Raw genomic sequence first — 26,051 nt, 5'->3', positions numbered from 1 at the left:
ATTAGCCCATTCTTTAGCTTTGTAATAAAAATCTCGTTTGTAATTCCAAGCTTTTGTGTGGTTTCTCATGAGTGGGAGAGTACAGCCGAATGGCTGTACTTTTTCCTCGCAACAGTCTGCACCCAATGTTAATTCCTCTTTCCTCTTTACAAATATTGATACGTCTAAGATCATCAGACAGAAGCAGGGGTAGGCTATTCGGCCCGTCAAGACTGCTCCACCATTCAATAAGGTTGTGGGTTTTACTCCCGGTACTGCCATAACCCTCAGCTCCTTCTCAATCGAAAATCTGTCAACTCAGTCTTGAATATATTCAATTACCCAGTTTCCGCTGCTAGCTGGCGAAGAAAATTCCAAAAATGAACATCGCTCTCTAACGTTTTATCATTTGATTTCAATTTCTTAACATATGCTTTGTAGTTTATGTTTCTTTTTATGTCTGCCTGACAGATGAATGCTATTCAAATATACATGATTGTATTGTGCTTTTTTCTTTTCTCTCTCTCTCTCCCCCCCCCACCCACCTACAGCTTGAGGAACGATGGTTACAGGATAACTTGACATTGCGGAAGAGGATGGAAGAATTAAAAGTTGTAGAGAATAAGAGGAAGGAACGACTGAAAGAGATGGGAGAGATGAAAGTAATGCATCTCAGGAAGTAGGGGAAAACCTAAAATACACAATAGAAATTTGTTGCTGCTTATTCGTATTGTCAGTGATGTTCAAAACTCCACTATGGCCAGACCTAGCTTTTAGCAGGCTGCCCCCGTGCTGAAGTGAACTTGTGTTTGTTGGAGAGCTTGGAAAGTGGAAATTACACATTTTAAGTTATCTGGCATTGACGAGATGACTTTCTTTGTGAAAGTTCCACCTGACGGTGCATCCTGACGGTGCATTATCTACTCAAATGTACCATCAGTGAAGCCATGCCCCTGTTTTGAAACCACATTGTAAAGTCAGGTGTAGAGTTCTTCGTCTATGTATCGTGGCATTTCCCTTCAGTGGAAACTCTGGTCTGTTCAATATCACACGGCAGGTTATCAATCAGGAAGTCTGAAAGTTTCCCCTGCACCCTGAGGCAATTGTAACCCCAAAATGGGAGACGCTGTTGGTTGTATTGGCAGGGGAGTGGGTGATGGTGAGACATTTTTTGTGACTGAGTGGAATGGAATTGCTTTATGCATATTACAGTTGAATTTTTTTTGCCAATTAAGGGGCAATTTAGCGTGGCCAATCCACCTACCCTGCACATGGTTGGGTTGTGGGGTTGAGACGCACGCAGAAGCGGGGAGCATGTGCAAACTCCACATGGACCACATTTGATGGTCGGGATCAAACCCGGGACCTCGGCGCCATGAGGCAGCAGTGCTAACCACTGCGTCATCATGTCGGCCCGTGCGTACTACATTTAGATAGTGAAAAAGAACAAATAGAATACAGTGTAGTTTTGTATATTCTTCTGGTAAAGGTCAGAATTGTGTCATCAAAAACAGTGCAGTTTATTCACTGGAATGCTCAAAATTAATGTGGAATTGCTCCAGATTTAAGTCCTGAATTTTTGGATGTGCAGAGACAGGCGAATTTCAGGTTCTGAAAACTTATTGTCCATAAAATGGCTCCAACTATCAGATTTTGGGTTTGGTGAAGAGGGAGGGAGGGATGGGTGAAAAGGGGAACTGGGTTGGTTAACTCCAGAAGCAGTATCGTGGAAGGTTTGGCAGAAGGCTACCTTGTGTACCAGTACTTCGTCCTCAAGTTCTGCACCACCAAATGACTATTTGCATTCCTTTAACTGCATAAAAGTGCTTAATACTTACAGCTACAATCAAACTGTGAAATCGTAGGCATTCCATTGTAACATGGAAGTTTGTGAAATCAATAATGCAACAGTAATCTAGTAACAATAGCCTTCAGATTTATGTCAACAGAGTGGACGAGCAAGCAATTATTTTAACATTCACAAGTGACTTTCCGAAGGTTTCAAGGGCAGGAGTTTTAAATAGACAGTTGCTTATGATGACTAATTCTGACTGTTGCTTTTGACATCTCTCTTGTGTTAATGCACTTTTTACGCATGCTAATGTCCAATTGTGACCATAAGACATAGGAACAGATTTAGGCCATTTGGCCCATTGAGTCTGCTCTGCCATTTAATCATGGCTGATATGTTTCTGCACATTCTCCCCGTGTCTGCGTGGGTTTCCTCCGGGTGCTCCAGTTTCCTCCCACAAGTCCCAAAAGACGTGCTACTGGTGAATTGGACATTCAAAATTCTCCTTCTGTGTACCCGAACAGACGCTGGAATGTGGCGACTGGGGGCTTTTCACAGTAACTTCATTGCAGTGTTAATATATGCCTACTTGTGACAATAAAGATTATTTTTAAAGTTCTTTATTCTTGTGAACCTCCTTCTGGACCCTCCCCAAGGCCAACACATCCTTCCTTAGATACAGGGCCCAGAACTGCTCACAATATTCCAAATGAGGCCTGACCCCAGAGCCTTATACAGCCTCAACAGTACATCCCTGCTCTTGTATTCTAGCCCTCTCAATATGAATGCTAACATTGCATTTGCCTTCCCAACTGCCAACTGAACCTGCATGTTAACCTTAAGCGAATCCTGAACTAGGACTCCTAAGTCCCTTTGTGCTTCTGATTTCCATAACCGTTCCTATTAGAAAATTGTCTGTGCCTTTATTCTTCCTACCATAGTGCATAATCTCACACTTTTCCACATTGTATTCCATCTTCCACTTCTTTGCCCACTCTCCTAGTCTGTCCAGATCCTCTGCTTTCTCCACACAACCTGTCCCGCTACATATCTTTGTATCATCTGGAAACTTAGCAACAATGCCTTCAGTTCCTTCTTCCAGATCATTAATGTATATCCTGAATAACTGAGGCCCAAAACTGACCCCTGTGGAACACCACTAGTCCCCGGCTGTCATCCTGAAAAGGACCCCTTTCTCCCCACTCTCTGACTTCTGCAGTTAGCTAATCCCCTAACCATGCCAGTACCTTGCGTCTAACACCATGGGCTCTTATCTTATTTAGCAGCCTCCTTTTCGGAGCCTTCTCGAAATCCAAATAGATCACGTCCACTGGTTCGCCTTTGTCTAACTTCCTTGTTAGCTCCGCAAAGAATTCCAACAGATTTGTCAAGCATGACCTCCCCTTGATGAATCCATGCTGACTCAGTCCTATTTTGCCATGCATGTCTAAGTATTCCGCAATCTCGTCCTTAATAATAGACTCTAAATTCTTACCATCAACCAAAGTCAGGCAAACGGGCCTAACATTCTGCCTCCCTCCCTTAAACAGGGGTGTTATATGAACCATTTCAATCCTCTGGAACCCACCTTGTCTCCAGGGATTCCTGTAAGATCACCACTAATGCCTCTTTAGCTACCTCCTTCAGTACCCTGAGCTGTAGTCCATCTGGTCCAGGTGATTTATCCACCTTCAGACTTCTCAATTTCTCCAGACCTTTCTTTGTGATGGCCACTACGCTCATCTCTGCCCCTTGCCTCTTGAAGTTCTGGTGTGTCACTGGTGTCTTCCACTGTGAAGACTGATGCAAAGTACCTATTCAGTTCCTCTGCCATTTCTTTGTTTCCTATTACCACTACTCCAGCCTTATTTTCCAGTGGGCCAATGTCCATTCTTGCCTCACTCTTACCTGTTATATATAAAAAAAAACCTCTTGCAATCTTATTTTATATTACTATATTACTAGCTACCTTACACTCTTATTTCATCTTCTCCCCCCTTAATGCTTTTCATTGTCCTCTGCTTTTAAAGACTTCCCAATTCTCTGGCTTCCCATTAATCCTCACCAAATTATATGCTTTTTCTTTTGATTTGATGGTGTCCTTGTCTTCCCTTGCCAGCCATGTTTCCTTGTTCTCCCCTTAGCGGGTTTCCGACTCCTTGGGGTGAATTTCTGTTGTCTCTACAAATTCAAAAGGCACCTTACTTCCCGCAAAGTGCTCCTGACCTCCTGCAAAGGAGTCTCGGGGCCATATCCAAAGGGGTGCGCCACCTCCAAAGTTTAGACCTGTTTGTACCAGGTCTAATCTGCCCACATCATGTTCCCCACTCCTGGATAACAGAAATCAGACATGACTAGAGGCTGTTTTATATGGACAGTTGCCTCCACAAATGTACTTGCGCAAATCCTAACCTGATTCCATTCTTACCTCTGTAAAAATGGTAGGTGTGATGTGCAGAGCGAGATTTCTGGATTTTGGCCTCCTGTTCCATTTTCACAACAATTGAGAGGCTCTCCATCGTTGCACAATCTATGCCTCACTGTCAGTTTAGATTCTATTCAAGTTCATTGTAATGTAAGAATGCCATTGTTATTAACAATGTTGTGCCAGTTAAGAAGGTGCATTAATGCAAGCTTGCACTGCAGAGCAGACAGCTTAATTTAAATTTTTCTTGCAGAAGTATTTCAGTGTTGATATTTAGTTGCCATGAGATCATTACTTAATCCATCACATTTCCGTCTAACAATCTTTCCTAAACATATCTTTCCTCCCTCAGTCTCAGCTTCCTAGCATGACTTGTCTTTTTAAAATGCAAGTCTGATGTTGTTTTGCCAGGGCCCTTGGTTTGTCCTGCTTTCTATTCTCTCTACTGCGTTGATATTTTTACACTGTGGATCTTAGTCCTTCACAAACTTTTCCTGCTCTTGAAAGGTCGGTAGACTCGATTCCTGTGGCCAATTAATTTTTCGCCAACATTAAGGGCATTTAAATAAACATATGGATGATAAGGGAATGATGTAGATGGGCTTTAGAGTGGTTTCACAGGTCGGCACAACATCGAGGGCCGAAGGGCCTGTACTGCGCTGTAATGTTCTATGTGTTTTGCACTGAATCAGAATGTTCTTTGATGATTGAAAAATTGAAGAAGAAAGGTCAGATTGAAGTAATTTGTCTGAATATGGGTAGATTGTCAGTGACATGGTGCTGCATGTTCAACAATTGAATATAGTAGTTTTGTGAGACCAAAGATATGTAATGAGAAAAGAAAATATCCTTTAGATGAATCCCTCCCACATATATAGAGTATATCTAGTGAGGAATTTTAGATACAAGGAAAGATTAGAGAAATTGGACTTCTCCTTAGAGTAGAGAAGATTAAGAGGTGACTTTATTGAGGTGTTCAAAATTTTGACAGGGTAAAGAAGGATATTCTGTTTCCACTAGTTAAGTCAGTGACTAGTGATCACAATTTCAAGATTGTCAGCAAGAGAGTAAGGAGTGAGATGAGAAACTTCTTTACTCAGAGAGTTGTTGGGATTTGGAATGTGCTGCCTGGGAGAGTAGAGGAGGCAAATTGCATAGGAGATTTCAAAAGAGAGCTGTATATATATTTGAAAGTAATGAATTCAGAGGATTACAGAGTTGTGGAAGAGTTAACCACTGGTAAAGCTTCCAAAAAGATTAAAATTCCATGTGAAATTTTCCATTGACACTCGAAAGTCATTAAACAGAGAAGGAGCATGCATTTAGGTTGCAACTTTCATAGCCTTGGGATATCATAAAGCAGGGTGCAGCCACTGGTGTTTTGAAGTGTACTTATTGCTGTCGGGCAGGCAAACATGGCAGCTAAGTTGTGCACTGCAAGCTCACACAAATGTAATGAGGAACCAGTTAATCTGTTCAATGGCGAGCTTTTTTTGTGGAACAAATATTGACCAGGAGATAATGACAATTATCCTTATGTCCTGAAAACAATGCTATTGGATCTTGTACTGGTGCCTGAGGCCTTGCACAGGACCTGAGGTTAATGTTTCATTGAAATCTGGTCATCTCCAATAACATACTGTTCCTTCAGCACTGCACTGGTGTTGGCCCAGATTGCATGTTGAAATCTTCGTCTGGTGTTTTGATCCACTATGTTTGATTCAGTACTACCACTAAGCAAAGGCTGACGCCAACTAATTCTATTTTCTGCTATAATATGTATAATGCACAAGAGCAAACCCTCACAAAGCTGAATTTAGAATAGGAGAGAAAGGATGCCCTCCCCTACACCTCTGCAGGCTTATTAACCAATGAAAGGCTACATTTTCCATTTCTTTTGGTTAGAATTGAGATGTATTTATTTCAGAAATTTAATGTACGAAGCCATTCAATACTTGTTGCATTGCTGCCCACCCTGATCTATGAGATGCTATTTGTCTTCCATGCGCACAACAAATTTTTTTTTGACCGGCAGTGAGCGGAAACAGCTGGAAGAGCGGCTAGATGATTTCAAGAAAAATCGCAATCTGGCACAAGGGCGGCAGAAGGGGTTTGAGGAGGAAATACTTCACTTCAAAAAGGAGCTGAGGGAGCCTCAGTATAAAGACGCTGAGATGAAGTTCAGAGAAATGATGATCATCATGCGAACCACTGAACTGGCTAACAAGGATCTTGATATTTATTACAAGGCACTAGACCAGTAAGTAGAAAGCTATATTCCAGGATGTGATAAATACTCTTGTTCTGTCATGTGAAAAAAGTGCAACCTTTTCACCCTGTATTGTAACCGTAACCCATTGTTTACGCAATGCTCTCATATCTGAAGATCCTTTCCTTTTTTTTCGTTATTCTTTTATGGGATATGGGTTTCGCAGGCAAGGCAGCATTTGTTGCCCAACCCTAATAGCCTTGTACTCTGTGACTTGCCAGACCATGTCAGAGGGCAGTTAAGAGACATTGTTGTGGATCTGGAGTCACATGTAGGACAGACCGGGCAAGGATGGAAGATTTCCTTCTCAAAAGGACATTAGTGAGCCAGATGGGTTTTACGACAATTGATGATAGTATCGTGATCACCATTACTGAGACTAGCTTTATATTCCAGTTTTGTAAATTGAATTTAAATTCCACCAGCTGTCATGGTGGAACTTGAACCTATGTCCTCGGGAGTATTAGCCTGGGCCTCTGTATTACTAGTCCAGTGTTATGCCAGGAGCAACACCAGGTATACCTAAAAATGAGGTATTATCCTGGTGAAGTTACAACACAGGAGTACTTGCGTGTCAAATAGCAAAAGCAGCAAGTAATAGGCAGAGCCAAGTGATTCGACGACCAACGCTCTGCAGTCCTGCCACACACAGTCATGAATAGTCTTGAATACTAAATTGCCACTTAGTGTTCAAAAGGTTAGGTGTGGTTACGGGGATAGTTTGGGGTGTTCTTTCAGAGGATCGGTGCAGATTCGATAGGCTGAATGGCCTCCTTCTGCACTGTAGGGATTCTATGACTATATAAAATTATGGCAGGGGTTTATCAACAGTGCTATCAAGCAGCACCTGCTTAGCAATAACCTGCTCACTGATGCCCTGTTTCAGTTCCACAAGGGTCACTGCTCCTGACCTCATTACAGCCTTAGTTCAAACATGGGCAAAGGAGGTGAATTCCAGAGGTGAGACTGACTACCCTTGACATCAAGGGAGTATTTGGCCAAGTATGGAGACCTGGCGCAAAAGAAGATGGTTGTGGTTGTTGGAGGTCAATCATCTCAGCCCCTGGACATCACTGCAGGAGTTCCTGTGGGTAGTGTCCTCGGCTCAAATACCTTCAGCTGCTTCATCAATTATCTTCCTTTCATCACAATGTCAAAAGTGGGGATGTTCATTGATTGCACAATGTTCAGCACCATTCACAACTCCTCCAATACTGACACAGTCCATGTCCAAATGCAGCATGACTTGGACAATATCCAGGCTTGGGTCGACAAATATCAAGTAACATTCGCACCACACAAGTGCCAAACAATAACCATCGCCAACAACAACTCCCTCAAAGCATTATGGATGCACCTACACCACATGGACTGCAGCGGTTCAAGAAGGCACCTCACCACTACCTTTTCAAGGGCAAATAGGGAAGGGCAGTATCTGCTGGCCTGTGTCACCCACATTCCATGAATGAATTAAATAAAGTTACCACTTAAACCACCATCTCCCCTCCAATAGTTGGGATAACATATGAAAGAAACCTTAAATAAACTTGAGAAATAATTTGATGGCACTATGCTTCAATACCTATTTCAAAAATAGCAGCAACTTGAAATTATATAGTGCCTTTCCATGTAGTAAAATGTCCCAACTGTCATCAGGCAGGACTATTTCTGTACAATAGCCGGGAACTGAAACTTTAGTGGTACATACTAATTCGGGGTAAATAGTAAATCATACTGGTGCTTTTTACATCAATGTTTGTAATGCACTTTAGTTGCTGCCACAAGAGATACAACTAACATTCGGACAAGTGACATGGGGTTTAAGGAACTGTCTTAAATAGAGGGAGACCAGGACATTTAGGGAGGGAATTCCAGATCTTAGGGGCTAGGCAACCAAAGACACGGTTGTCAGGTGTCAGTGACGGAATGATGAAAATCGGGGTGTGCTCTGAGGTCACAATTGGAACAGTACAGAGATCTTGTAGGACTGGAGGAGGTTACAAAGATGAGGAGAAATTTGAAATCAAGCATGAAAATGTTTGAATCAAATTTTAAACTAATAACAGCTTTGCTTTGTAAGCAATCTTTCTTAAATATTGCCCGGTTGACAGGCTCTCCTTGATTAATGCTATTGAAATAAATTGATCATCCAGACCAATGTGGTCTTGTCATTAAGAGGACAGTGAAAAAATTAAGATAAATTATCAGGTTAATGTGGTCAAGTCAGGGTGGCATTGTGGTTAGCACTGCTGCATCACAGCACCAGGACCTGCGTTCAATTCCAGCCTTGGATCACTGGCGAATTTGCACTTTCTCCCCTTGTCTGCGTGGGTTTCCTCCGGGTGCTCCGGTTTCCTCCCAAAGTCTAAAGGTGTGCAGGGTAGGTGGACTGGCCACACTAAAATGCCCCTTAGTGTCTAAGGATGTGCAGGTTAGGTTACAGGGATAGGGCGAGGTGGATAGGGGGGATGCACCCGAGTAGGCTGCTCGGGTTTGTGTAGACTCGAGGAGCCTCCTTCTGCAATGTAGGGTTTCTATGATTCTAAGTCATGTTTAACCAATAATTTTAAAATCCAATTGAATTTAGATAGGCCATGGAAATTGTTGTCATTCCTAATTTTTATTTGATATAAGTTTCATTCAAATGTTCGAGCATGATTATCTTGCAACATTGACAAGACTTTTTTTACTAAGTTATATCCGAAGTCAGCAATGTTGTGGGCCAGCAGTATGAACTATGAGCATAACTTTGAGGCAGAAAACCTGGCCATTCTCATCTTGATTGAAAGCGCAATTGGGGTTCACACAGCCAATGAGCATTGAGCTTTCACTTACTGGTATTGGAGCTGGTGACGGATTTGTCTACGGAGTGGAAATGCTTCGTCATTGATGCCACTTGTGTCATTGCGTTTTGGTTTACGATTATGAGCTGGAGTTGTGGAAGGAAAAATATTTGTGGTGATTTCAAGAACTAAGAGGAAGAAATGAAAAAGATTTTGCCGAAAACATTTAGAAATGAAAGATTTTTATTAAATTCATTTGTTGCCGGGTCTTTGTCATAATGATAATTGTTTGTAACATTCAGCATATTTCATAACAGGAAAGTAGATGACTAGATATGTAATTTGCTGCTAATCATAGGGCGGCACGGTGGCACAGTGGTTAGCACTGCTGTCTCAAAACTCCAGAGACCCAGGTTCAATTCCAACTTCGGGTGATGTCGGTGTGGTGTTTTCACTTTCTCCTCATGTCTGCGTGGGTTTCTTCCGGGTGCTCCGGTTTCCTCCCACAATACTCCAACGGTTAGGTAGATTGGCCCTGCTAAATTGCCCCTGAAGTTGGGTTACTGGGTTATGGGGATAGGATGGGGATGGGCTTAACTAGGGTGCTTTTTCTAAGGGCCGGTGCAGACTTGACGGGTGAATGGCCTCCTGCTCTGTAAATTCTATAATTATTTTTTAAAATAAATTTAGTGTAGCCAATCATTTTTCTTTTCCAATTAAGGGCCAATTTAGCATGGCCAATCCACCTAGCCGACATCTCTTTGAGTTGTGGGGATGAAACCCACGTAGACATGGGGAGAATGTGCAAACTCCACACGGACAGTGACTCAGGGCTGGGATTCGAACCCAGGTCCTCAGCGCACCAGTCCCAGTGCTAATCACTGTGTCACATGCTGCCCTTTAAATTCTACAATTCTAACCTGTGTAGGTAATCAGATGCTGTATCATAAAATGATACAGCACAGAAGGAGGCCATTTGTGTTGTGTTGGCTCTTCGATAGAGATGTCCAATTAGCCCCACTCCCTTGTTCCCCTATAAAAAATATCTTTAGCCATAAGCTTGGGGCTGGGCACCATTTTCAGGTTCATTTTCCATGGCATTGCCTTGACCAATCAGTTTAAATACAAGCTTTGCAGTTAACTGTTCCCTGGTGTATTCTCCTTGGCAGCATCTCTACCCATCAGAGTCCACTTGCCAACCAATCCGCATTCTCTTCTCTTAAGTATTTTGTGAAGAGTGTAAGATGACAAGCTTCAACGGCATGTCTCTTCAGCCATACTGCGGTTCTGTACTACCAAATTACTTTTTAAATCTTCCCTATCTTTCCTGATTGTCTTGTAGCCAGGAATATTAAGTTCCCAGCCCTTCCCTTTCTTTGAACCCAGTCTGTTATTGTCACTGTTTTATAGTTGCCTGTGGGAACTTATGCCTGCAGCTCACCAACTTTGTTTACCATGCTGTGTGTATTTACACACATGCACTTGGAACTCATCTTAGACTGCTTTGCATTTTTCCACTGTGTGTTCCTTCCTGTTTTTGAACTACTTCTAGTGCTGTTTGTCCCCCCCCCTGAACTTTCTGCACCTTTTTCATTCCTAGTGCCCGCCTCCCTGACATTGTTAACTTCACTAGTTATGCTGGGATGCAACTTTCCCATCTTGAACAGGTCCCTCCTGCTCCAGAACCAGTTCCAGTGCCCCAGGCAGCTGAAGCCCACCCTGCTGCACAATTTCTGTAGCCACATGTTTTATACTACTATTCCTATACACATTAGCTCAAGACACTTGGTGTAATCCAATGATTATTACGTTTGAGGTCTTGTTCTTTAATTACTTCCTTAGCTTCTGAAACTGACTACTAGATGTATATCTAGTTTCCACACGGACTTTGCCTTCTGGATGTTTCCACTTCTGCCCCTTCACCCCGCATTTAATGTCCTCTGCACCCTTTCAGAGATGTATTTGTAAATAAATATTATTCCACTGCACCCTAAAAGTTCATTAATCAGCGTTTTGCTGTATGCGAATAGATTGCTGTGTTCGTACATTACAACAATAACTACTCTTCAAGAGAAATTAACCGGCTGTAACGTGTCTTTGGATGCTCAAGGTCATGGAAATAGCTATTTAAGCAATTCTTTCTGGCTGTATATGGTGGGGAATAGTTCATGTGATCTATTAAAATGCTGCTTTTGAATCCTTCGAAAAGCCAAGTACCGCAGATCTGGAAATCTGAAATAATAACATAAAATGCTGGAGAGAGACATGCAGCAGGTCAGGCAGCATCTGTGAAGTGAGAAGTTTCGGATATCACTGACCTTTGAAAATGAAAATCACTTATTGTCACGAGTAGGCTTCAATTAAGTTACTGTGAAAAGCCCCTAGTCGCGACATTGCGGCGCCTGTCCGGGGAGGCTGGTACCTTTCATCATCTGATGAAAATTATTTGCTGAATTGAGACTCCAGAGATAATTTAACAAATTGATGTTGCTGATGGAGTCGCTGAGAGTGGAGTCATTTGATTCTTGGGTGTGAACAGATTTTTCATTTCACTCTTGTATCTTCTGAACTTTGTGTTCAATGTTCATCTTGCACGCAAAGAAAATCTTGGTATCTTGAGTCTGCACAGATTTATTTCTTGTGGCATTTAAAATTATATAATGATGAAACAAAAACAAAAAATGCTCAGCAGGTCTGGCAGCATTGTACGGAGATAAAATAGATAATGTTTCGAGTCCGTTTGTCTCTTCATCAGAACTAAAGAGAGGGAAAATGTGTTGGATATTAAGCTGTAGCTGGGAGAAATTGCAACAATATGTAGCAAACTTAAGAAAAAGAGACATGGTGGTGGGGGGGAGAAGGGAACAGAGGGTTTTTGCATTGAAACAATAATTGTATGCAATGTTTAAAAAAAGATTTAAGATGGATGAAAAGGTCGCAATCTAAAGTTGTTGAACTCAATGTTGAGTTCTAGGAGCTGTAATGTGTCTAATCGGATGATTAGATGCTGCTCCTCTAGCTTGCGTGGGCTTCACTGGAGCATTGCAGCAGGTCAAGGACAGACATGTGGACATAGGTGCAAGCTGTTGAGTTAAAATATCATGCAACACAAAGTCTGGAATGTTACCCATGCAGGCTGAGTGAAGACATTCCACGAAGTGGTCACCCAGTTTCCGTTTAGTCTCCCCAATTTAGAGGAGACTGCATTGTGGCAGTAGACTAAACTGTAGGAGGTGCAAGTGAAATGCTGCTTAACCTGAAAGGAGTGTTTTATACCTTGGAAGGTGAGGTGGTAAAGGGACAAGTGTTGCATCTTCTCTTGCAATCTCTAGATTCTTGTAGGACAAGGAAATCCAATGTTATCTGGGGTAGATTAGGAACGTGGAACTCAACACAAACAGATCAGCCATGATCTATTGAACGGCAGAGGAGACTCGAGGGGCCGAATGGTTTACTTCTGTTCCTATTTTGTATGTTTTATGTGTAGTGCTGAATTGTTGCTTTATTTGATCTCACGGCCATAGCATGATAGCACAGTTTCTTCACAGCTCCAGGGTCCCAGGTTCGATTCCAGGCTTGGGCCACTGTCTTTGCGGAATCTGCATATTCTCCCGTGTCTGCGTGGGTTTCTTCTGGGTGCTCCGGTTTCCTCCCACAGTACAAAGATGTGCAGATTAGGTGAATTAGCCATGATAAATTGCCGTTAGTGTCCAAAATGTTTAGGTGAGGTTACAGGGTTGGGGTGGAAGTGGGGTGCTCTATCCAGGAGCCGGTGCGGACTCGATGGGCCGGATGGCCTCTTTCTGCACTGTAAATTCTATGATGATTCTAACTCTTCTATAATGACAACAAATTTCAAATTTTTCCACTATTTTTTCCCTCCTTTTTATTTCATCCTTTTTTTTAAAAGTTAACAGCAGAATATCTCAGCAAAGCAAGTGCGCCATGTGGCTTGAAATCTGTGTTCTTCGCCTGGTATTCAGAATTGTTTTTTTGGTACCACTGGTAAATCTGCAAAACGTTCTTCGGAATGCGAGATGGGGTTCTTCAAATCAATATCAGGAAAAATATATTTAGTTCTGCAGATTCATAGGAATTAAATATTGCTTTGGTTCTATATGTGTCTACATCATAATATTCAGCATCAGTTCATTAAAACGTTATCTGTGTTTGTTATAAATCACTTGCGCGATAGGAAGGGTTTTAGCAAAGAGCTAATGTCATTATTATTATTGCTTGAATTGAGGATTGATCCAAAAAACAGATAACAATCTGGAGGTGATAAAAGATCTTGTGTTTATGTGGCACCTTCCACAACCTCTGAGCATTGCAAAGTACTTGACAACTACTGAAGCACAATTCATTTGTACATTTACATAGACATTACTTGGACAATATTCAGGCATGGGCTGATGAATGGTAAGTAACATTTTCAACATGCAAGTGCCAGACAATAACCATCTCCAACAAGCGAGAACCTAACTATTTCCCCTTGAATCGAATGTCATTATCATCACTGAATCACCTATCACCATCCTGGGGGTTACCATTGACCAGAAACGTAATTGGACCAGCCATAGAAATACCATGGCTATACGAACAGATGACAGGCTAGGAATTCTGCAGCAACTTACTCCTGACCCCCTAAATGTGTTCATCATCTGCAAGGCACAAGTCAGGAGTATAATGGAATACACCCCACTTGCCTAGATGAGGGTAGCTGCAACAACACTCAAGAAGCTCAATGCCATCCAGGACAAAGCAACCCACTTGATTGGCATCTCATTCACCTCCTTAAACATTCACTCTATGCACAGTAGCAGTGTGTGCACCTTCCATAAGAGGCTGAGCAACTGGCCTAAGGCTCCTTCAACATCACTTCCCACACCAGCCACCCCTACCACCTAGAAGAACAAGGCAGCGAACTTAAGAATTAGGAGTAGGAGTAGGCCATTCACCCCTCAAGCCTGTTCTGCTTTTCAACAAGATCATGACTGATCTGATTGTGGTCTCAACTCCACACTCGGCCACCTACCCTGGTAATCTTAGATCCTTGACTAACGGAGTCAATCTACCTCTGCCTTAGAAATATTCAATGACACTGCCTCCACCGCTCTTCAGGGAAAAGAATTCCAAAGACACTCAGCCCTCTGAGAGAAAGAATTTCTCCTCATCTCAGTCTTAACTGGGAGACCTTATTTTTAAACAACATCCCATAGTTCTAGTCTCTCCAACAAGGGGCAACAGCCTTTCAATATCCACCTGTGAAGCCCCTCAGGATCTTGTATATTTTAATAAGACCCCCTCTCATTTCTTCTGAACTCCAATGGATACAGGCCCAGCCTGTCCAACCTTTCCTCATACGGTAAACCCCCTCATCCCAGATATCAGTCGAGTGAACCTTCTTTTAACTGCTTCTAACACATTCTTATTCTTTCTTAAATAAGACCCCAAACTACATAATTCTTATTGTAACCTACCTGCTTACCACTGGCTGGGCACTAATAGCAATCCCATATCCTTGGGGAGTATGAGCTTCCCCAATGAGGCGGGCGGAGAAATCATTAGCAGGTCTCTGAATAAATAAAGCTGGCCAGTATGTAACCAGCTAGAGAGGAGTGAGCAGCAAGGCAGTTACTGCTGCTGTTGTGTGTGTATATATGTTATTGTAAATAAAGTTTTCTTTCTGTTCTACAAACTCGTACTGGATTTGTGACCCTCACAAAACTGGTGATGAGGACGGGATTGGTTGCGCCATTTGCGGCTGCAGTGGCAACACATCCTTCAAACAGGTTCTGGAGGGTTGACGGAGGTACTAGGACAGTACCCAGATGTATTCCAGCCTGGTTTGGGGAAGATAAAAAGGGCCGTGGCCCGTATCCAGGTCGAACCAGGAGCCACGCCACGCTATTCCCAGGCGTGCCCAGCGCCTTACGCCTTGCTCAAGAAGGTAGAAGGGGAGCTCACTCGTTTGGAGTCCTTGCGCATTATCAGGCCCGTCCGTTTCACTGACTAGGCAGCGCCAATTGTACCTGTAATGAAGCCACATGCCACAGTTCGCTTGTGCGGCGACTATAAACTTACAGTGAATACAGCTTCCCGGCTTGACCCGATATCCAATGCCCCGCATGGAAGATCTCTACGCAAAGCTTGCGGGCGGACTCTTATTCACGAAATTAGATATGAGTCACGCCTACTTACAGTTGGAGCTGGATCCTGCCTCCCGGCCATATGTAACTATTAATACACACAGAGGCCCAAATGAACATACGTGGTTGCCCTTTGGGGTATCCTCTGCCTGCACTATCTTTCAAAGCGTCATGGAGGGCACCTTGAGAGGTTTACCGCGTGTCACTATCTACTTAGACGACGTTTTGATTACAGGCACGTCGGAGCAGGGACATTTGAAAAATTTGGAGACTCTCCTTAGACACTTCTCAGAGGCTGGAGTCCGTTTACGTCGTGCAAAGTGCGTCTTTCAGGCGAAGAAAATGGTCTACCTAGGTTATCGGGTGGACCACGAAGGTTTGCACCCCGTCACAGAGAAGGTGCGCGTAATTCAACAGGCCCCCACCCCGACTGATACTTTGCACCTTTGTTCTTTTCTCGGCCTCGTAAATTATTACGGGAAGCTCCTCCCCAATCTGGCAACTACGCTGGCCCAGTTGCACCTTCTGCTAAAGAAGAATCACACCTGGGTTTGGGGTCAGCAGCAAGAAACCACTTTCCTGCGGGTAAAACATCGCCGGGGGTCGGCGTGAATCCCGACCCCGCTGTCCTCCTAATTCTCTCCCCCCCCCCCCCCCCCAACAAATTGCCCCGGCGTGAGTCGTGCCGCCCGCCTCGGAGAATGGCGGGGTCTGGCGCAACTCAATGGGCCACGGGGCTGACCGAATTCTCCGGCCCGCGATGGGCCGAAGTCCCGCTCGATCTTTGCCAGTCCCGCCGTCGTAAATTAGAGTAGGTCCCTTACCGGCAGGACCTGGCGGCGCAGGCGGGGCCCACCGATCCGCGGGCGGGCCTGTGCCGTGGGGCCTTCCATTGTTCCGCACCAGAGGCTGTAGTCCTCCGCCATTCCCGGTGCGGAAGCGAATCCCTCTGCGCATGCACACAGATGACGCCAGCTGGCGCTCCCGCGCATGCGCCAACTCGTGCCGGCCGGCGGATGCCCTTCGGCGCCGGTTGACGTGGCGCCAAACCCCTTTCCCACCGGCCGGCGCGGCGCCAACCACTCCGGGGCGGGCCTAGCCCCTGAAGGTGCAGAGGATTCCGCACCTTTGGAGCGGCCCAATGCCAGAGTGGTTCACGCCACTCGTCCCACCGGGTAGGGGAGAATCCCGGCCCAGGACTCTACCCAGATCCCATGCCTCCCTGGCTCCCACCCAATACCCACCAATGCAGAGGAGAACAGGCCACTCAATCAACATCCCCCAGGGGACCAACAGGATATCCACCAAAGCACAGAACACGGCCCATCCCCAAGTCCCCATGTATCAGAGAAGCAAAACCAGTCTCCCAGGATGCCAGCCACAAGCACCCTCGAAGAGGGACATCCTAAGTCCTTCGGTCCAACAGGATAATAGCCACAGCATCGGGCCTGGCCTGCCCAGTAACAATGAGCATATGAGAAACTATACCCCCAGGATCTCCTTGCACACCCCAAAAACCTGCACCCCCACTGAGCCCGTAACATTCAACTCCATCCAGGGCAACGCGCCATCCCTCACATATACTAATAGGAAGAGGATAATTACTCCAGCCCCAGCCAAGCCGGGGCCCCAAACCCCACCCCTCACATCACCAGGCCAGACCAGGATAAGAACCAACACAATGCTCACCCAGACGAAGATCAGAAAAGTAAAATCCCCAAGGAAGGAATTCCTAGCCTAGTTCAAAGAGACCACCACCTCACGCAGAGCAACCTCCCTCCCCAACTTCTCAACCTCAATTATCAGTCCCACCTTAGCATGCACCAAAATTACTCATCATGTTTTGACAGGTCAAGGGAGGAGTGAAGGGAGCAACCCAAGTGGAGGAAAATAACAACTCAACATAAAGGAGGAGTCAGAAGGAACCCAATCCTCCCCAGGATAAAAACATTGCCCAACCAATGAAGGATAAATAAATGGATTCTTAAATTCAAATAACATTAACAAAAATATGCAAAAGGAAAGTCCAAATGACTCGACCCACTCAGCCAGCCCCAACCCCTCACGTAGGGAATTGGACAATATAGGACCAGTGAGCGGTGGGCCCAACCGATTCCTGGCCTTGGAAGACCGGATGCATTGTGCTCCATCGAATCTGATGCACCCAGCCTCCAAATCAAAATAACGAAAGCATGGCAACCAATTTTCGAACTCAATCGGGAACTCTCCTCTCACCTGGGTTGGGCTTAGGGGCACATCCCACCCAGCCCCCATTTCCTGAACTGTCCAAAATAGATGACATACCATGCAACAGAATCTTGACAGCATGAAAGTGGCCGTTAACCAGGAAAAGTGCCCTTTCGAATGCAAAAACTTTCTCATGCACCACGTTTTTGACCGAGACCCATTTTTACCACCCGACCAACCTTTGTGACCCATGCCAGCTGACCTTTGTAACCTACCATTTTTGCTTACTTGTGAGAGGTGAGCCTGCCTGCTCTGCACGATCTCACTTGCTTTGTCATTCAGTGTTACATTTCTGCTAAGGACTTCTGCTGATGTTTTAAATTCTCACTCCATCTGTTGTAAAAAAAGTCAAGAACTTTGTCCTCAAACTCAAAACCTATTGAAGGTTTTAATCTTACATTTGCCAGTACTTCCCTGCACATAACACACATGAGCTATGCATCCTGATTTGCATTGGCACGATTAATAAACCCAAACCTCAAGAAATCATCTTTATACTGCTTTGTTCCTGATTTCAGCTTCTGAATGGGTTGTTCACCAGAGGCCCTGAAGCTCACACCACTGCTGGCAACTACAAAATGGAGGAATCTTTCTTGCACCCAGAGCACGTAGTGCCATTGTACGAGGCACGTGACCTGCTCTCTGCTGACGCTTCTAGAGAGAAGACTCCATCAATTTTTAAAAGAAACTGCCCCGAGTCAGCACGCTGATGTCAGGAGGAGGCAACTGCCTCCTCCTGATGTCAGCGTGCTCTGAGGGGCATGCGCGGAGTGGCCGGCATTCTAAAAGCTGGTTGCAGCGGCATTTTGAAAAGCTGGTCATGGCCTTTGGGCTCTTGGTCCCACAAACGGGAACGCTGCGACCAATGGCCCTGCGACCCTCCCGACACCCGCCCATGGCCCTGAGTTTGAAAATGACTGCTCTAAAGAGATGTACAACAGAGCCAGGATCCTTGGCCAAGAAAACATTTTTGATGGTGGCCATCATCCAGATGCACAGCCAAGGCCAGAGCCCACTCAGCAGCAACTGCGCCACTACAAGCTGGGCGCCACCATAGCCCACTCTGACCGCCATGAACAAATGAGGATTTTAGCAATTTATCTCAGCTCTTCCTCACAAAAACATCAATCAGGAACTTGGTTCAAGCCATGTAGCCCAAGAAAAAGTAAATATGAAATGTGCACCAGGATGAATGTAAGGATTAAAAGATGAATAGAGGTGGAGCACATGAAAACACAACCGCTCCTGTGATCACATCGCGTGACCATCTTCTTGGTATCTATTTCATTTAATTGGCCACTAGTTCTGCTCTTCCCCACAAGTTAAAACATTTACTCTCTGACTAATTTCAGAAAATGATTAGGTTACCTCTCAGCCTTCTCTTCTTTAAGGCACCTGTTCATCCTCTCCCTTTGGCTGTGACTTTTGTGGTTTTCATTTAAAAACAAACCCCACATTAACTGTCTAAGACATCCAAAGATTACAAAATAAAATAAGCTTCTCCTTGAATCTAGGACTTGCTTTGTCACATGCAATCAATGGATGCGACAGATCATTTCTGGTGATTCAGCATTTCTGAACCTTCTACATTCCTAGGGCAGCACGGTAGCATTGTGGATAGTACAATTGCTTCACAGCTCCAGGGTCCCAGGTTCGATTCCTGGCTTGGGTCACTGTCTGTGCGGAGTCTGCACATTCTCCCCGTGTGTGCGTGGGTTTCTTCCGGGTGCTTCGGTTTCCTCCCACAGTCCAAAGATGGCCATGCTAAATTGCCCATAGTATCCAAAATTGCCTTTAATGTTGTGTGGGGTTACAGGGTTATGGGGATAGGGTGGAGGTGTGGACCTTGGGTAGGGTGCTCTTTCCAAGAGCCGGTGCAGACCCGATGGGCCGAATGGCCTCCTTCTGCATTGTAAATTCTATGATTCATGGCCACTCTTGGGGAAATCTGCTTGTCTTGCTGCGGAATTTTCTCTTTGGCGGTCTTTCCCAGGGTCCTGGCCCTACTAAGTACAAAAATACATTCATTCAATTTTCCAAGTCTCCTCCAATAAACTGTACAATCTTTTCCCGGACCACCCCCTCTACGTCTGGAGCCAAAGTACTTGCACCCTCTCTAAAGCCCTGTACTGTATCTCCAATCATCCTCAGGCACTTCCTGTCAGCAGTGTGAAAGGAGATCGAAAAACAGTCTGAAAAAAGGTAGAATTTTACAATTGTGACAGTCCCACAAAAGAGTGTTTTAATTTACCTTGGGTAGACTTTGGTATGAGACTAGATCCATTATAAAAGCAGATATTGTGTCAGCACCAACCTAATAGTTGTAATTCCATAATTGATTTTCAGCAAGTCCAAACTGTACTGATTTATTTTTATATAATTAACTAGTAGTTTTTATAAAGAGCACCTTCTAAATAAAACAAATATGATTGCAGAGTACCGTCAAGGAATGATGGTAAGTAACTTTTTTTAAAATTGCAATGTCAGCAATTCTTTTTGCATCGTTAAATTTGGAAAAGTTATATGACTCATTTCTGTCAACTTCTGAAAACTACTCGACTTTGGTTAAGAAGAAAAGACATTGATTGCATCTTTGTTTTTTTTAAATCAGATAAATATTGTGTCAATGATGTCAGGTTATTATGATCAGTGTTTTGAGTCATCTCACAACTTCAAGAAAGCTGAACAGTAAATGCAGGAGGCGTAACGCCTTTTTTGATAATGCGAGGTGTCTCCATTAGAAGGTAGCCTTTGCAGCATACGCATGCTTTTTGAATAAAAGTAACCAATGAAATGGCAAGCCTTGATCTTTCTGTTATTACAAAACCAAAAATGTATTGACCTCCAAAACCACAAATGAACTCTGGAGCTAGAATAGGGAAAAACGCCTTGTGATCCCCATGCCAGCTTTATTCCACATTACCTTTCATATTTAAGATCGCTTTTAGTGGGCTGATGCACTGCAATATCATGTTCAATCCAAATATATTGGGCAGTCTGTATCTCTGAAACGTTGATGTAACTCAGCACTGGAGTTCAAAAGTGTTAATTCTGGCATGGGTTTTTTCATGATGTGGAGATGCCGGCGTTGGACTGGGGTGAGCACAGTAAGAAGTCTTACAACACCAGGTTAAAGTCCAACAGGTTTGTTTCAAACGCGAGCTTTCGGAGCGCAGCACCTTCCTCAGGTGAATGGAGAGGTATGATCCAGAAACATTTATATAGACAAAGTAAGAGATGCCAGACAATGCTTGGAATGCGAGCATTTGCAGGTAATCAAATCATTACTGATCCAGAGAGCGGGATAATCACAGGTTAAAGAGGTGTGAATTGTCTCAAGCCAGAACAGTTGGTGGAATTTGCAAGACATGCCAGATCATCGACTTGGCTACCACCATTACACGTGGAAACACCACCCACCAGGTACGCGGCACATACTCATGCGACTCGACCAATGCAGTCTACCTCATACACTGCAGGAAAGGATGCCCCGAAGCGTGGTACATTGGCGAGACCATGCAGACACTGCGACAACGAATGAACGGGCACCGTGCGACAATCACCAGGCAGGAATGTTCCCTTCCAGTCGGGGAACACTTCAACATTCAAGGGCATTCAGCCTCTGATCTCTGGGTAAGCAAGCGTTCTTCAAGGCAGCCTTCAGGACACGCGACAACGCAGAATCGCCGAGCAGAAACTTATAGCTAAGTTCCGCACGCATGAGTGCGGCCTCAACTGGGATCTTGGATTCATGTCGCATTACATCCACCCCCCACCATCTGGCCTGGACTTGCAAAATTCCACCAACTGTTCTGGCTTGAGACAATTCACACCTCTTTAACCTGTGATTATCCCTTTCTCTGGATCTGTAATGATTTGATTACCTGCAAATACTCACATTCCAAGCATTGTCTGGCATCTCTTACTTTGTCTATATAAATGTTTCTGGATCATACCTCTCCATTCACCTGAGGAAGGAGCTGCGCTCCGAAAGCTCGTGTTTGAAACAAACCTGTTGGACTTTAACCTGGTGTTGTAAGACTTCTTAATGGGTTTTTCAGTATAACTAGTGACTTGTTATGCATCAAAGCAACTGGAGTGCTAATGTATTTAATCTTCTGACAATTGTGACAGAAGGGCAACAGACTTAAAAAAGGTGAGGCTGATTCATCGATGCTTTATTTCCCCACCTTTCATTTTTGTTTAGAGCCATCATGAGATTCCACAGTATGAAGATGGAAGAAATCAACAAAATTATCCGTGACCTGTGGCGGAGCACATACAGAGGTCAAGGTACAATACGCGACACACTGAGGGTGGCGCTTCTTGTTTCGTTTTCAGCATTGAAGCTCATGAGGGGCTACAGGGGAAAAACAAACATGATTTTGGATGTCATTTGTTGGTAGAAACCAAGCCAATTCAAGAAGTCAAAACCAAGACAATAAGCTTTTCTTTACTGAGAGAATTTGTTGACCATGTTCAATCTCGCAGACCTCCTCACCCCCAGTGTCCCAGCTGTCCCCAATTTATATGCATTCAAAGAGTTTTGGCCTTCACCTATGTATCTTAACAATATAATTAACAAGCTGTTAACAGAGTCCCCTTTCTTGAATCAAGAACTTTTTAACATCAGTGACTAAAGTTGTGATGAGAAACTAAAGAAGTTACAACCATTTGTGAAGAAAGGGGGAGTTAATATACTTCATTTCAAGTTTTAAACCCAACCGGAAAGGATATTGATGTTTATACAGAAGTTTTGATCAGTTGCAAAATATATTATCTAAAAAAATTCCATGAAAGCATATTTTGATAAATTTCAAAATAAATTTGATTTTGATTGGAACATAAAATTTCAATGCATCCCATTAGTCCCCATTTTCAAATTTAAAAGTAATGTTGATCCAAGCCGAGTCTCTAACAACCCACAAATGAATTGTTTTGCCTATTTTCTTCTCACTGCACTAAATATAATGGATCTGCGTTTTGCCTCCTTGCAACAGCAACAGTCCAGAAGTCTAAACTTTTTGAGCGAATAATTTTTTATTTGAATTAATAACTGAAGAAAGACTCCCAAAACAATATTCATGGGCTGGGATTTTCCGGCGGCAGAGGCAGCTTGCCATTGGCTGCAATTGGGATCTTCTGGTCCCATTGAAGTCAATGGCCATTTATGTTGCTCTCCAACGGCACCAGTGTGGAACCCAACACAGGAAGTGGCCTTCGGTAGGTTGAGAAGGGCTGGAAAATCCTGTGCTCCGTATTTTCTTCAGAACTAACAAATCTCATGGTTCAAATTGAAACTCTATCAAATCATTTTGACTTGTTAGTTTTCCAGTGGTTATTTTGCAGACTGGAATGACATAGGAACGTAGGAATTAGGAGCAGAAGTAGGCAATTCAGTCCTTTGAGCCTGCTCCGCTATTTAAACAAATCATGGCTGATCTCTTCCTGGCCTCAAGTCCACCCCCCACCTGTTCCCCATATCCCTTTAACCCGTTTTTTATTAGAAATATATGTATCTACATCTTGAAACCATTTAATGACTCCGATTCAACTGTATTATGGGGCAGCGAGTTCCACAAATTCCCCACCCTCTGCGAGAAGTAATTTCTCCTCATCTCAGTTCTAAATCTACCGCCTCTCAACCTATATCTGTGACCTCTTGTTCTAGATTGCTTTGCTAGGGGAATTGCACTACTAGGGGGCACGTTTGGTCTGCATTTACTTTATCGATCCCATTTAGTATCTTGCATACCTCGATTGGATCGCCTCTCGTCCTTCTAAACTCCGGTGAGTATAAGCCCAGATGGTTTAATCTGTCCTTATACGCTTTCATCCCGGAATCAATCTGGTGAATCTCCTCTGAACTGCCTCCAATGCCACCACATCCTTCCTCAAATAAGGAGTCCAAAACTGGGAACAGTATGTGGTCTCACTAACACCCTATACAATTGCACCACCCGGGATAAACATCCATGGGCGGCACGGTAGCACAGTCGTTGGCCGCAGTTTGTTTCACCGCGCCAGGGGCCCGGGTTTGATTCTCTGCATGGGTCACTGTCTGAACGTTTTTCCTGTGTCCTTGTGGGTTTCCTCTAGGTGCTCCGGTTTCCTCCCACAAGTCAAGAAAGACACGTTTGTAAGGTGAATTGGACATTCTGAATTCTCCCTCTGTGTACCCGAACAGGCATCGTAATGTGGTGACATGGGGATTTTCACAGTAACTTCATTGCAGTGTTAATGTAAGCCTACTTGTGACTCTGATCAAGATTATTATAACAGCACTTCTCTACTTTTACTCTCCAGTCCTTTTGCAATAAATGCTAACATTCCATTTGCCTTTGTAATTACACGCTGTACCTATATATGGACTTTCCGCAATTCATTAACAAAGACACCCAAATCCCTCTGCCCAGACATGTTTTGAATCTACTTTCCATTTCGATAATTTGCCTTTCTATGTTTTCAGCCAAAATAGATAACCTCACACTTATCTACATTAAAGTCCACCTGCCAAATTGTGGCCCAGTCTCTGAGCCTATCTATAATCGTGTGTGAAATCTTCATGTCGCCTTCACGCCTATTTTAGTATCATCTGCAAATTTTGCTATTTTACACTCTGTCCCTGCTTGCAGATCATTTATAGAGATTGTGAACAGTTGAGGACCGACGACTGACTGTGGCACCCCACTAGTTACAGTTCGCCAGCCAGAGAAGGACCCATTTATCCCAACCCCATGATTTGCAACGCTGCTGGAGTTTTAAGAAAAAACAACATTGCCCTCCAACTTGCATCAGTCAGGATAAGACCTTTGGACCATCTGTACCACTTGGTGCATTTGAATTCCATTTATTTCCTTATTGAAACCTATTAAATTTTGTTCCACCATCCAAACAACTAATCTGTTTCACAACAAAAAACATCCTTTTTGTCAAAATGTTCCTCCTGCATTTTGCTGTCTTAATTTGTAAATTACTTGATTCATAAGCTCAACAGAAAATTTACTACTTGTTCAAATCAGTCCAAACCATTGACAATTTCAAACTTCCATCACGTCACTACACCATCTTTAATCACCAAATTGCCATGACGCAGATGGAGGCCATTTGGCCCATCGTGACTGCACCAGATACAGTTTTTTTACAATTCATTTGTGGAATAATAATAATCTTTATTATTGTCCCAAGTAAGCTTACAACACTGCAGATGTGGGTGTCGTTAACAGGGCCATCTCTAAGTGCCCTTGAACTGAGTGATTTGATAGGCCAATTACTTTTCACTCTTTCCGCCATAAACTATCTCCTCCAAATGACTAGATGGATTGAAGATCCTGCCATTTCTGAAACTTTGAGAATGTCAATAATAACGTGGAAGAGTGTATTGGTGGATTTTAGACCCTCTGATATCAGTGCAAGTCATTCTATTTGCAAAACTGCTGTAGAAAATAAAATGTCAATGATTAATTGATGGGTGTTATAAATAGACTAAAACGGTACTAAGTATTGCAGATATTGCAAAAATGTACATTTAAAATTGCCTTTCTTAATTTAGCTATCATTGCCTCTTGTTATGCACCTCAAATTCTGTCTGCTTTCTTAACAACCAAGGATTATTGTTCTGATGGATGTTCTACCCATTACACTAAAACTCCCAGGATCCCTCTCATGTTCTGATAATGGTGCAGATCCATTTATCATAGAATGTACATCAACTTGAACTTCACGCAGTAGCCTGTTTGGTGCCTTCTCAAGATCTGCCACTTGCTCAACGAAATCCAATACATTAGTCAAACATCACCTCCCAATTTGAAAGGCACGTTGACCATGTTTTTCTTCCACTTCTAGAAAATTGGATACTAATAAAAGTAATAACATAAATGTAAAACAAAAACCCAAAACATTGGGCAGAATTCTTCGAAGCCCCGTCAGCGGGTCGGGTGGGGGGGAAATTCAACGGTAGACCCAAAGATTGGTTTTATGCCAATCTTTTATGCTGATTTAGCTCACTCAGCTAAATCGCTGGCTTTTAAAGCAGGCCAGAAGCACGGTTAGATCCCGTACCAGCCTCCCCGGACAGGCGCCGGAATGTGGCGACTAGGGGCTTTTCACAGTAACTTCATTGAAGCCTACTCGTGACAATAAGCAATTTTCATTTCATTCATTTCAACATGAATTTACAGTGGGATCGTCCGCTGGTGACCAACATGGCAGATTGGGAAACCCACTGGAGGTCAGCATGAAACTCATTTGCATCCCACTAAAGTAAAGTCGCCATAGCCCTAGATGACCACAGGCTGCGTTCCACCTTGAGAGGCGAGCCAACATTAGGTTGCACGGTTTTCCGCGAAGCCAGCGGGAATACTTGCTGGATGAAACACATTTTAAGCAATGTGGTGTGCAGACGTCG

The 26,051-nt window shown here is 43.7% G+C and overlaps 1 protein-coding gene across 5 annotated transcripts in view; it reads left to right on the top strand.

Annotated features, from left to right (window-relative positions):
• rad50 (RAD50 homolog, double strand break repair protein) overlaps positions 1 to 26,051 on the top strand; it is a 254,033-nt gene that overhangs the window by 213,380 nt on the left and 14,602 nt on the right. For all 5 annotated transcript variants that reach the window (XM_038796143.1, XM_038796144.1, XM_038796147.1 and 2 more), the window contains 3 exons: positions 531 to 658; positions 6,232 to 6,456; positions 21,852 to 21,937. In XM_038796143.1, the coding sequence (XP_038652071.1) occupies positions 531 to 658; positions 6,232 to 6,456; positions 21,852 to 21,937 (439 nt within the window). The remainder of the gene's footprint in view (positions 1 to 530; positions 659 to 6,231; positions 6,457 to 21,851; positions 21,938 to 26,051) is intronic.

The sequence above is a fragment of the Scyliorhinus canicula genome, chromosome 4 (assembly GCF_902713615.1).
Source record: "Scyliorhinus canicula chromosome 4, sScyCan1.1, whole genome shotgun sequence".
Lineage (NCBI taxonomy): Eukaryota > Metazoa > Chordata > Chondrichthyes > Carcharhiniformes > Scyliorhinidae > Scyliorhinus > Scyliorhinus canicula.
Note: the sequence above shows the minus strand (reverse complement) of the source record. Positions and strands in the feature narration are given on the sequence as shown.